The sequence below is a fragment of the Pistacia vera genome, unplaced genomic scaffold (genome assembly GCF_008641045.1).
Source record: "Pistacia vera cultivar Batoury unplaced genomic scaffold, PisVer_v2 Contig421, whole genome shotgun sequence".
Taxonomy (NCBI): domain Eukaryota; kingdom Viridiplantae; phylum Streptophyta; class Magnoliopsida; order Sapindales; family Anacardiaceae; genus Pistacia; species Pistacia vera.
In genome coordinates, this window is record NW_022196248.1 from 647,190 (window position 1) to 659,844 (window position 12,655).

The 12,655-nt window shown below is 37.1% G+C and overlaps 1 protein-coding gene across 1 annotated transcript; it reads right to left on the reverse strand.

Moving 5' to 3' along the window:
* On the reverse strand, positions 1-3,897 carry LOC116142926. The gene is made up of 6 exons (XM_031428343.1): positions 3,613-3,897; positions 2,786-3,172; positions 2,354-2,668; positions 1,482-2,299; positions 1,245-1,326; positions 1-486 (listed from the first exon to the last, which is right to left on the reverse strand). Exons 1-6 carry the CDS (start codon positions 3,895-3,897, stop codon positions 1-3), a joined length of 2,373 nt encoding a protein of 790 aa, XP_031284203.1.
* Between the last annotated feature and the right edge of the window lie 8,758 nt (positions 3,898-12,655).

The following is a 12,655-nucleotide window of genomic DNA, read 5'->3' on the forward strand; positions in this document are numbered from 1 at the left end:
CTAGGTATTATTGGCAATTAAAGCATCATATTCAATCTGCATGGCTTGTTTCCATTCTAGCAAGCTAAGAGCTTCAGAAACTGATGCTGGTTCAGACATAGGAGAACTAACAGCTGTAAAAACTATAGGACAAGACGCTTTGCTCTTTGTTTTTGCTCTTGTTATCATGGGGTGCACATTACAAACAGAATCTGACGTTTCAGTTTTATCAGCATACTGAGATAGACACAGATCAACCTCAATAGAGCAAATGGGAATAACCTTGTCTGAAGGAATAGTTTGTGGTGATTGGAGAGATGTAGATGATGATGGATTAATGTTAGATGGAGTATCAATTGTAGAAGGTGTAGAAGAGAGTGTGGGTGAGTGAGATGAAGATAATATAGGTGATATGGCAGATTGTTTTTGGGATATGGGAACTGTGTTATGAGAGAAAGGAAATGGAGAAGTTGTAGAGGAATTTTGCTTACCAGTTGCTCTCGAGAACTAAGGTACATAGCACTTTACTGTAAGAGACTTAGAAGAAGCTATAGATCGAAAGAGTAAACTAGAAAATTGTTCAGAAAAACAGGAAGACTGATTTTGGTCTGAAGGAGAAAGTGTGGACAGGTATACTTAAAACCAGTGGAAAAAGGGAAATCGGATTCATTGAATTTAACACTAGGTGTAACAATGATTTTACCATCAGATGTGAGACACTTATAGCTTTTGTGAACTAAACTGTACCCTACAAAGACACATTTTGAAGAATGGAAACTAAATTTATGCCTATTGAAAGTTCTAACAAAAGGAAAACATGCACAACCAAACACTTTCAGTGTTGAATAAATAGGAACTGTCTTAAACAACAATTGATAAGGAGATAGATTATCGGTTACTGGTGAAGGCATTCTATTAATGAGGAACGCAGCAGATTCAAAAGCAAGCCACCAAAAATCTAAGGGCATAGATGCATGAGCTAAGAGAGTAAGGCCTGTTTCAATAATGTGCCTATGTTTTCTTTCACTACGACCATGTTGCTGATGCACATAGGAGCAAGAATATTTGAATTGAATGCCTTCAGTGGTAAGATATGAAACCAGTTGCTTCTACTCACCACCTTGATCAGATTGAAGGCATTTCAATTTATAGTTAAACTGTCTTTCTGCTAGATGATGGAATTTTACAAATATAGATTTGACTCTAGCCTTTGTCCTAAGAGGGAATAACCAGGTGAATCTACTGTAATCATCTATAAAGTGTACATAATACCTAAAACCTTCTGTGGAAATCAATGGAGCAAGTCCCCATATATCACTATGAACAAGTTCAAGAGGTGCACTAGCTCTAGAATATGAAATAGGAAAGGTGTTTTGATGCATTTTCCCTAAATGGCAGGCATCACAAAAGGGAACTAGTAGTTTAGGTTAAGTGATTAGTGAGTCATTTGCTATCATACTTGTTAAAATCTTTTGCAAGTTGCTAAGTGTGGATGTCCTAACCTCATATGCCATAGCATAGCATCATCATTGTGTTTATGAACAACATGAACAGATGTTGGTGAAGTATTATTACTATTAGAGTCAGCTAAGGAGTTATCAGATGCAATGAAATCTTCATTAACACAGGGTGAAACAGAATTATCAGATGCAAGTAAAGCTGTATCAACACAAACAGAAACAGAAACATCATTGTTTTTATTAACACATGATGAATAGGATGAAACAGAATTTTTAGTACAAGATGTAGAGTTATCAGTACAAGGTGTAGTAGCATTCTGCATACTATTTATTTGACCATTTAAACTATCATGTATTACTATAACAACATCTTTATTGATTGCACAAGTATGAGACTCATTTAAAGGTTCAGAAGTCAGGTTGACATTATAGGAACAATTCTGAGGTGAAATCGATGACTTTAAGCAAGAAGGTGAATATGAAGGTAATTTTGGGGAAAGATTCAGTTGATATAAGCCTGCTCTAAGCTCTCCTTGCAGTAAAGTTGCTATGGTGACTTTGTCCTTAACAACGCAGGAAACAACATTAAATTCAACTACAACATTATTGTTTTTAGTGAATTTTGATATGCTAAGTAAGTTTTTGGTTATTCTAGGAACACAAAGAACATGTTTTAAATGTAAGCATTTATTCTGCAAAATACTAGGCAAAGAAGTAAAACCAGTGTGTGTAATGTGGAGGAACTCATCACTGCCTACTTGGAGTTGATTTGATCCATCATAGTCCTTGCTGATGTTTAACTGAGTGAGGTCAGATGTAACATGGTCAGTTGCTCTTGAGTCCATGTACCAGGTAGGATCCTGTGAAGTGGATGATAAAGCTTTATAAACAGACAAACCACTGTTCTAATTCACCATAATGGGTTGAGCTCCATGGTTAGATGAATTGGGAACATGACCATAATCAGTAACAGAATTGGTATTCTGAACAGTTAGAGCAGCAAAATGAGCTTGAACTAATGCTTGAGATGGTACATTTCCAGAACTACCAACATGAGAATAATTCTGTGGAAAGGTAACATGTCCAAAGCCTTGTTGAGATGGAGTAAAAGAATTTGACGAGTTGGATGCTCGATTAAAATTCTGATCCTGATGACTTGGCACATTGAACACACCATAAATTTTATGTGAAATACTAGGATTAGTATAGAAGCTCTGTGGACCAGTGGACTACAGATTACCATTATTGTAAAAATTCTGATAACCAGTGCATTGCATCTGTCCATTATAAGCTGAATTGTACATGTGATAGCACTGTATGGCAATATGTCCAGTCTTATTGCAAACCTGACAAACAGGTTTACCTCTTCCATTAGATCTGCCTCTACCTCTTCCAAAATTATTGAAATGAGGTCTATAACTTCCAAAGTTGTTTCCAAAACTAGATCTAAAACCACTATTGGTATCAGGATAACCTTGCTGACCAAATTGAGAACTAGAAATGGATTGGCCTATCTGTCCAGTAGCAATAGGGTAGTTGCCATGTAGTTTATGACTTCCTAATGTGTTTAAGGATGGATCAAGACTATGAGACACATTAGCAAAACCAAGGGTGACATGCTGAGTATGATTACTAGGCACAGATGTGGAACTGGTTCTTATTGTAGCTACAGTGTGAGCTGAGCTATTATGAAAGTCTACTAAATTGAACTTGTCCAACCTGATTTCGTACTTCTGCAACAGAAATTGAGCTTCTTGCGAGGACACTAAGTCAGTTCTAGATTCTATTCTTGAGGTGAGGTTTACAACAACAGCGTCATATTATGGACCTAGTCCATCTAAGATATAATGGAGCAAATCTTCCTTAGAAATAATTTGTCCACTAGCTGACAAACTATCAGAAATTCCTTTCATCTTTCTAACATATTCACTTATACTAAGATTGTCTTTGCTAGTATTCTGAAGTAAATTCTTTAAATGTAAAGCCCTAGCTTTGGAATCTGTGATGAATTCTTTTTCAAGAACAAGCCAAATTTCAGTGGAATACTGACATTTAGAAATAGTTTTAAACATATTCTCAAATATCGACGCTAACAACCAGCTCACAAGAAACTTATCAGTTCGTTTCCATAGAGTGTAAGCTGGATTGATCTTTCTTTAGAAAAAAACTAAACATTTTGACCATCAGCTATATCTTTAGAACTATCGAAATTGCTAGGAATTAAAGGAGTTGGATAGGGAACTAAACCTGTTAGATGATCTTCCAATTCATGAGCTCCTACTGCAAAAAGTACTTGAGAACACCAGAATTTGTAATTGTCTAAAGTAAGCTTTGGATTAATAACTTGGAGACTAGAGGAAATAGCTGAGGAAGTGAGATTAAAAGAATTGTTGACAGAGTTGTGAAACATTCTGTCAATGTTGTCGGTTGAATTAGAGCTATCAAATTTTTCCGCCATTGACGTTAGTCAAGGAAGCTCTGATACCATGTGAAGGTTAGGGATTTGAGAGCAAAAACAGAGAGAAAAGAGGGATTAGAACTTTTCTTAATATTTCAATAAAGTGAACAGTGTTACAAGTCAGCTTTAATTGCTGATTATTTCAACAAAAAAAAACGACAACACTTTAACCTTTCTTAAACGTCACTGTTTGTCTAACAGCTCCAGTCAAGCTAAACTCTATTCTCTACTTGCAGTTTCAACTTGGACAAATACTGTTTGTCTAAGAGCCCCAGTCAAGCTAAATTGCATTTACAGTTTCATCTTTCATCTTGATAAAATGTGTCTTAACAATGAAAGTGAGCGCTTAATCGAATATATTCTCTCCATGCACCTTGAGATGTGTGGCTTCATACAAACTTAACATTCCTCGAACATCTTTTTCAAGAGATGCCTTGAACTTCCCATTGCTGTCCTTGAACTTGTTGAAAATGTCTATTTCACCCCATCACACATGATACTTAAACGATGAAATTAAAAGGTGTAGTTAAATTAAGAACAATAAGAGGAAGAGGTTCGAGAAAGAACATATACCACAAGAAATGTTATAACCATTTTGTCTTAACAATCGGAATTCAAGAGAGGTTGAATATAAGTCATCTCTGAGATCACTGTCTTGGTGAGTCTTGTAGACTTTTGCTAGTATTTCATCAACCTCAGTTTCAAAATGATAAGACGCGCCTAACCTTTGGATTGCATCAATCAAGTCAAGTTTCTCTGCAAGCTTTTTCACGTTAGCAATTATCAATTTTCTAATTTCTTCCTTTAGTTCTAGTAGCCTTGCATAATGATCAGTTTCCTAAAACAAAAAAGTTAGAGAAAATTAAAGCCATATTTAAGAGCTAGGATAGAAAATTATATTTCAGAAAGTGCAAAATATACATTGGCTTGAACTCATACACATGCGGAGTGTGCATGTTTTAGATTAAGAGTACTTTTCAAAAATGTTTTCTCTTTAGTTTTTACAGAAAACATTTTTGGACAAACACATCCTAATTAAATTAAAAGAACCATTAATTTTACCATGGACTCAGTAGCATATGAGAGGAAATGATCCCCCCAAATGCTAGGATGAAAATTAGCTGAGCGACGATTAGTTTCTTCCTTTGTAGTATTTTCAACTGAAATAGCAGCAGCTGAAACTATTGAAAGAGACATAATTCTAAAGTTTCTTTTTCTGGTTGAACAAAAAACAAGAAAAGATCGATGTAGATTGTTTTGGAAAGCTTCTTGTGCTTCAAGGCCAGTGTGAATCATAGCGTCTTCACAAATATGTATTTGTAGACAACCTGAGAGATATAGAGTAATACTACACATGAAAAAAAATTATTTTTCTTAAATATGTCCTTATCAGAGACATTAATTGATTTAACAAATACATGTTGGGAATTCTGTTCTGGGACGAAACTTAAATCATTTACCTATTCATGCAATTTCATTTGTGTGTTACATTAGAATGGAAAAATATTAATAAAAGTAGATTAAAACTAATCTCGGTTTCTGACCAACATGACAAACAGATAAAATATTACTTCAAAGGCAATCAACTTGTTCATGCAAGGCACACATTCAACTTTTGGCTTCTTTATGCCTTAGACTTTATTAACTCATCTTCTAAAACTATTATTTTTTGATAATTTGGGAATCCGTTCTCATTTTCGTAATGCCCCAAAAATTCAGAATGTTATTTGGTATCCTCCTATAAGACCTTGGATCAAAGTTAATACCAATGGACTATTCAAAGTCAATCTCGACCTTGCAATTCCTCTAGGTCACGAGACTTCACTCTACAGTGAGATTTACGCTATTATTTAGGCTATTGAAATTGCCTCACTTCATTTTCTAGAAAGGACTCTTCAGCCGCTTTGTCTCACTTCATCATCTCATCTTCCACCTTGGACTGTGCATAATAGTTAATAGATGGTTTAATTACCTACATCTCTTGAGCAAAATCACTTTCCATCACAAACATATCTTTTGTAAAGGGAATTTTGTTGTTGACAAACTTACAAATATGGTCTTACAATGTTAGGACTGGACTTGGTGGAACTTTGCCCCTATTGAGATCATGGGCATCCTGCATCATCAAACTCGGGGTCTTCCTAATTATCGGTTCGTTTAACTTTTAGCTTAAGAATTTTCTCATTCATACACCATGCCACCTCTTGGCTTCTTATTACTTACCTTCCTATTTTACATCTTATTTGGTGTTGTGAAACCTTAAAAGAGGAGTGGAGAGTTCTGGAGAGAGTTTCAAAGAATACTCAAGCAAAGAGTATTTTCATTTCTTAAGTGATTGTATTACAGATGCAACAACTCACCTTTTATACTTGTAAAGAGCTGAAGCAGATGACTATTTTACAACAATATTCATAAGAGTAACGACATCGTGTAAGAGAAATAGAGTAAACAGGGGACAAATTACAAAGAGACCATATATTTTCATACTAAAGCTGACTGACATTCCCCCGTAAACCAAGCCACGGGTTTAATCAAAGACTGACTAACATTCCCCCCCAGACTAAGCCGCTGGTTTATTCCAATTAACTGCTCACGTTTCTTTTACTTGCTTCATCATTCTTTAAAACAAAAAACTCATAAGCATTCTCTGATCTGAACTGAACTGAACTGATCTGAACTAAGCTCAGAGCTCATAAGCATTCTCTGATCTGAATTGAACTGATCTAAACTAAACTCAAAGCTCATAAGCATTCTCTAATCTTAACTGAACTGATCTGAACTAAACTCAAGTTTTAGCGTAAAGACTGCAAATATGCAAACTACATAGATCACTATTGCAGTGTGAAATACTTGTGATACGGCTGGTAGTAAGAGGTGTTCTGAGATCAGTGAGTTGATCTTGACATCAATTTCAAACTAGACATCAATTTGAATAGCTTATTAAGATTTCAGATCAATGAATTGTGCCTGATACCAACTTCCAAAGTTGATTAAGTTCTCAAACAAGTAAACTGAACTGAGATCTCTATAGCAACTAAGTTTTCAATTCTACTGCACCCACTGTCAGTTTACTTTTTAACTCCTGAAACTGAGAAATGGAGAGAGCCTTCGTCAAAACATCAGCTATTTGCAACTTAGATGGAACATATTGCACCAGGACTCTCTTGGCTAACACTTGATCTCTTATATAGTGTGCATCTATTTCTATATGCTTTGTTCTAGCATGAAATACTGGATTGGCTACTAAAGCTCCTGCACTCACATTATCGCACCAAATTATGGGAAGGGAGCTTAGTTTCACATCTAATTCAGAGAATAGACTATCCAACCATGCCAATTCAGTTGCTGTTTGTGTTAAAGCCCTATATTTAGCTTCAGTAGATGAGAGTACAACCACTTTTTGCTTGCGGGAACTCCATTGAACTAGATTAGGACCAAGATACACACAATACCTGCTTGTAGATCTTCTATCATCCAAGTTACAACCCCAATCAGCATCGGCATAGCATTCAACACAAAGAGAGGTGGCTGGTTTGAAGATAAGATCATGGAATTTTGTACCTTTGATGTATCTCAACACACGTTTACAAGCCTGCCATTGAAGTTCTGTTGGGGCTTGAAAGAATTGACTTAATTTGTTAACTGTAAAACTAATGTCAGGCCTTGTTAATGTTAAATATTGCAATGCTCCAATGGTGCTTCGATAAAGACTAGGCTCCTTAAACAACTCACTATCTCCAACAAAAAGCTTAGTTCCAACAGCCGTGGGAGTTGGGAAAGGATGAGCATCTTGCATCTTTGTCTTGACAAGTAAATCTGTTATGTATTTGGACTACCTCAAGTGAATTCCTTCATCAGTCCTTATAGCCTCTAAACCCAAGAAATTGGCAACTGATCCCAAGGTTTTCAACGCAAATTGGTTATTTAAATCATGAACCAACTTGGTAATAAAAGAGTTCTTGGATTCGGTAATCAAGATGTCATCTACATAGATGAGTACATACAAAACCTTACTTTCATTCTTGAGAATAAACAAACTAGAATCAGAAACTGAATTTTGGAAACCTTGTTCCATCAAGGCTTGCTTTAATATATCAAACCAGGCCCTTGGAGCTTGTTTAAGGCCATATAATGCTTTATTAAGCTTGCAAACATGTAAAGGACATGTTGAACTCTCAAACCCAACAGGTTGTTGATAATAAATTATATAGTTTTTATTTGATCTTTTTGTCAGATTTTAGGTACTTTCTAGTGCATTTTTACCTGAATTGGTGCTTAATTCTTTACTTTTCGTGTTTCAGGTTAAAATGGACTTTTTGAGCAAATAAAGACAAAATTGGATAGTTTTGACTCAAAAATGAGCGGATCTCAAAAGATAGGAGAGTTCCAGAGCAGGACAAAGCACGATGTAAGCTTGTTCCCAAGGAAGAGAGCCGAGAATCGAAGAATCGAACGAGAAGAGAAGTAGCAGAGTGGCAGTTCTGTAAATTCAGAACTTTGAAGGAGCTTCGCCCCGGCAAAGAAAATGTCTTCGCCGCGGGAAGTAAGCAAGAGACGATTGGGATTTTTTCATTCTCGCCGTGGCAACAGTCAACTTATTCAGTTTTGTAAACGCACAGTTTCATGTGTGCGTGTTTTTGGCTGGGTTTTTGGACTAAGTATAAAAGAAAAACTTAACCTTTTGCCAAAGGAGCTTGAGCTTTTTAGGTTTAGCCGTTTTTACACTTTCTTAGAGTAAAGCTTGGAGTTTTCGGATTGTTTAAAGGAAGATTCAGATTTTGACTAGAAGATCATCTTTTGGGGAGATTCTATCTTTCATTCAGTTTCATTATGTTTAAATTGTGTATTTTTGTTTTTCATTTTTGTAGTATTAATTTAGCTATGAACTAATCTTTATGGGTAGGGTTTTGATTGTAGTTTGGATTCTAAATGGGTTGAGTATTTGATTGTGTTATTTCCATGAATAAGCTTTGGGTGGTGTTACCTGAAATTGAATGCTGTATGTGATGAACATGATGAGATTGAGAAATAATTCATGTTAGGCTTCTTGGGTAAACACCATTATAGATTGGATGCTACAGATAGATTCAAGAATTAATTAAATCAATTAGGATTCGTGCTTAATGAATTAGAATTATTAACCTTCAATTTGTTGGGTGCCCGAGATGGTATGTTAAAATATTAGTGAATTCGATTTACAACCATGCGCATGAATGTGAATATAGTGTAATTTAGGTTTAACCCTAAAAATCCAACGAAGTCAAAACCCTACCCTTTTTGCTTAAATGATATTCCGTGTTTAATCTTGCTTTCTTAATTAAGATTTTATTCTTTGTTTAATTTCATTGTGTTTTTAATTTCAATTTGCTCCCACCAATCCAAGATTTCGATTGCTTCAACTTGATAACGTTAGGAAACTTAGTGCTTTGCTAACAGCCTCGTGGGAACGATATCCTACCCATCACTTATACTTGAGCGACTAGTGCACTGCTAGTTTTGCATGTTGTAAGAAATATGCATCAAGTTTTTGGTGCCGTTGCCGGGGACTGTTTTTTAGTTAACATTAAGTTTTTAAGTTTAGCTAGATTGAAGTGTTAATTTTTGTTTTAATTTTCATTAGAGTGTGATTCACTTTCTTTCACTTGTGTTCGTTCAGTTATGCGAAGAGGAAGACGTCAACCAGTGGTCTGTTGACTTGAGCTTGAGAGGACTGTAAGAAGACTTAACAGAGAGAGAAGAGAAAGAGATAATCCTACTGCAAAATCGGAAGAAGTTGTATTGAAATGGTAACAAGAAAACAGGACACTGAGGGAATTTTCAGTTCCATAGGAATGGAAGTGGGTCAAGTATTACTAGACCTACAGTACAAGCAAACAACTTCGAGATCAAGCCGGCAATCATCCAGATGATCCAGCAGTCGGTTAGATTCAATGAGGATTTGAAGGAGGATCCGAATCAGCACATTGCAAATTTCCTGGAAATTTGGACACTTCAAGTCAAATGAGTATCGTGATGATGCTATTAGACTGCGGTTGTTCCCATTTTCATTAGGAGATAAAGCAAAGGGGTGGTTAATGGCATTACACCGGGAACAATAACAAAATGGAATGATTGGACAAAAGTTCCTGACCAAGTTCTTCCTCCCGACGAGTCAGCGAAATTGAGAAAAGATATCACATCATTTTACAAGATGATGTCGAGTCGTTGTACGAGGCTTGGGAGAGATACAAGGAAAAATGAGGAAGTGCCACATCATGGTTTGCCAGTTTGGCTTCAAGTCCAAACATTTTATAATGGTTGATGGGTAATGTGCAAACATGGGGATGCAGCGTCAGGAGGGGCCCTGCAGAAAAGACACAGAGGAAGCTATGAGTTGGTGAGGTTTGGCAAGCAACAATATCAAAGAAGAAGAGAGAGTACAACAAGGAAATCTTCGGGTCTTTATGAAGTTGATGTTTAACATTCAGCCAAACTGCACTTCAAAAAAAGGGAACTATGCAGGTAAATTCTATACAAGAAACAAATGTGAATTTGTGGCAGGAAACATGTGAGCAGCGAGTGTCAAGTTGAAAAACATTTGCACGTCATCTCATCAAAGGAGCAAGTGAACTACTTGGCAGGAAATCAGAGACAACCGAACAATCCATTTAACACATATAATCCGGGTTGGAGAAATCAACCAAATTTGGCTTGGGGAAATCAGAACCAATAAGGTAACCAATGGAACCAGAGACAAGTTCAATAAACAACAGGGGTGACAAAATCAACGGGAGATAAAGAGTGACGAAGTTGGAGGATATGGTCTATAAATTCATGCAAGAGAATACAGGGTTCATGAATGAGACGAGGAAAATTCAGAAAAACAAGGGGTGTCATTCGGAATTTGAGGTACAGATGGGCCAATTGGCCGAGAGAAGCGATGATAGACCCAGGGTTCTCTAACAAGCACACCAGTGACAACACACGTGAACAAGCGAATGCCATAATCTTGAGAAGTGGGACAGTTTTGGAAGAGGTGGGCCACACTACCCAGAGGTGGAGCAACCCGTAAGGGAAGATTCGAAGAGAGAATTGATGAAGAGTCAAATGTGAAGAGAATTCAGGTGATCTGAGGAAAGAGAAAAGAAAGAGGAAGAAAGGCAAAAGAAGAAGGAGAAATTGCCATTCCCCGAGATACCACCAGAATTAGCACATCACACCCACAGTGCCTTTTCCTCAAAGATTGAAGAAGAAGAATCAGGATAAGCAATTTTCAAAGTTCATTGAAATTTTCAAAAAATTGCATATAACATTCCTTTTGCAGATGCATTACAGCAAATGCCAAGTTATGCGAAGTTCCTGAAGGAAATCCTTTCGAACAAAAGGAAGTTAGAAGATGAGGAAACGGTGATGCTCACTGAAGAGTGCAGTGCAATCCTCCAGAAGAAATTACCCCCGAAGCTTAAAGCCAGGGAGTTTTACTATTCCTTGTGTTATAGGGGATATACTTTTGATCATGTTTATGTGATCTAGGGCTAGTATAAATTTGATGCCCTTTTCTGTTTTCAGGAGATTGGGAATTGGTGAAGTGAAGCCAATGTCGTTGCAACTAGCGGATAGACGATAAAGCACCGAGGGGGATAGTAGAAGATGTATTAGTGAAGGTGGGGAAGATATTTTTCCAGCGGACTTTGTGGTGTTGGACATGGAACAGGACATGGAACAGGACAAGGGATTCCTCTCATTTTGGGCCGGCCACTTTTAGCCACGGGGAGAGCACTGATTGATGTGCAAGAAGGAAAGTTGTTGTTAAGGGTTCAAGATGAAACAGTAACTTTCAATGTGTTTGATGCAATGAAGTTTCCATTGGAAGCGGATCATGTTTTTAGTGTGGATGTGGTGGATGAACTTGTTGTGGAGTCCATGGAAAGAAACATCCAGAATTACCTCTAGAAGCGTGTATAGCTAAATCGAAAACAGTAGAGGTAGAAGAATCAACAAGGAACGATTATGCTAGAATGTTAGAAGCACTTCAACCGATTGAGGAGATCAAGGGAGAATTTGGGAGTTTGATTTTGACAAAGAGAGGGCGAAGGAAAATAAGAAGAAGCTCCAAGGCTTGAACTGAAACCTTTACCACCTCACCTCAAATATGTCTATCTAAGAGACTCAGAAACTTTCGGTGAATTAGTGCAGATTGAATGCCTTAGAGGAAAGAGGTTGATTAGAGTGTTGAGGGAACAAAACTGGTGATTGGATGGACCCTTTCGGACATTAGAGGTATCTCGCCCTCATTTTGCATGCATAAGATTCTCATGGAGGATGACATTAAGCCTAGGGTACAACCACAATGGAGATTGAATCCTTCAAAAAGGAAGTGGTGAGAAAGGAGGTGGTGAAACCTTAAATGCGGGTATTATCTATCCGATTTCCGATAGTCCATGGGTGAGCCCGGTACAAGTAGTTCCGAAGAAAGGAGGGATCCATGTTTGAAGAATGAGAGTAAGGGTTGGAGAGTGTGCATTGATTACCGTAAACTGAACGAGGCGACAAGGAAGGATCATTTTCCATTGCCCTTCATGATCAGATGTTGGAGAGGTTGGCAGGACATACCTATTATTGTTCTGGATGGCTATTCAGGATATAACCAAATTGCCATCTCTCGGAGGATCAAGAGAAAATGACCTTCACTTGCCCCTACGGCACCTTTGCTTACCGAAGGATGCCATTTGGGTTATGCAATGCACCAGCAACATTCCAAAGATGCATGATGTCAATC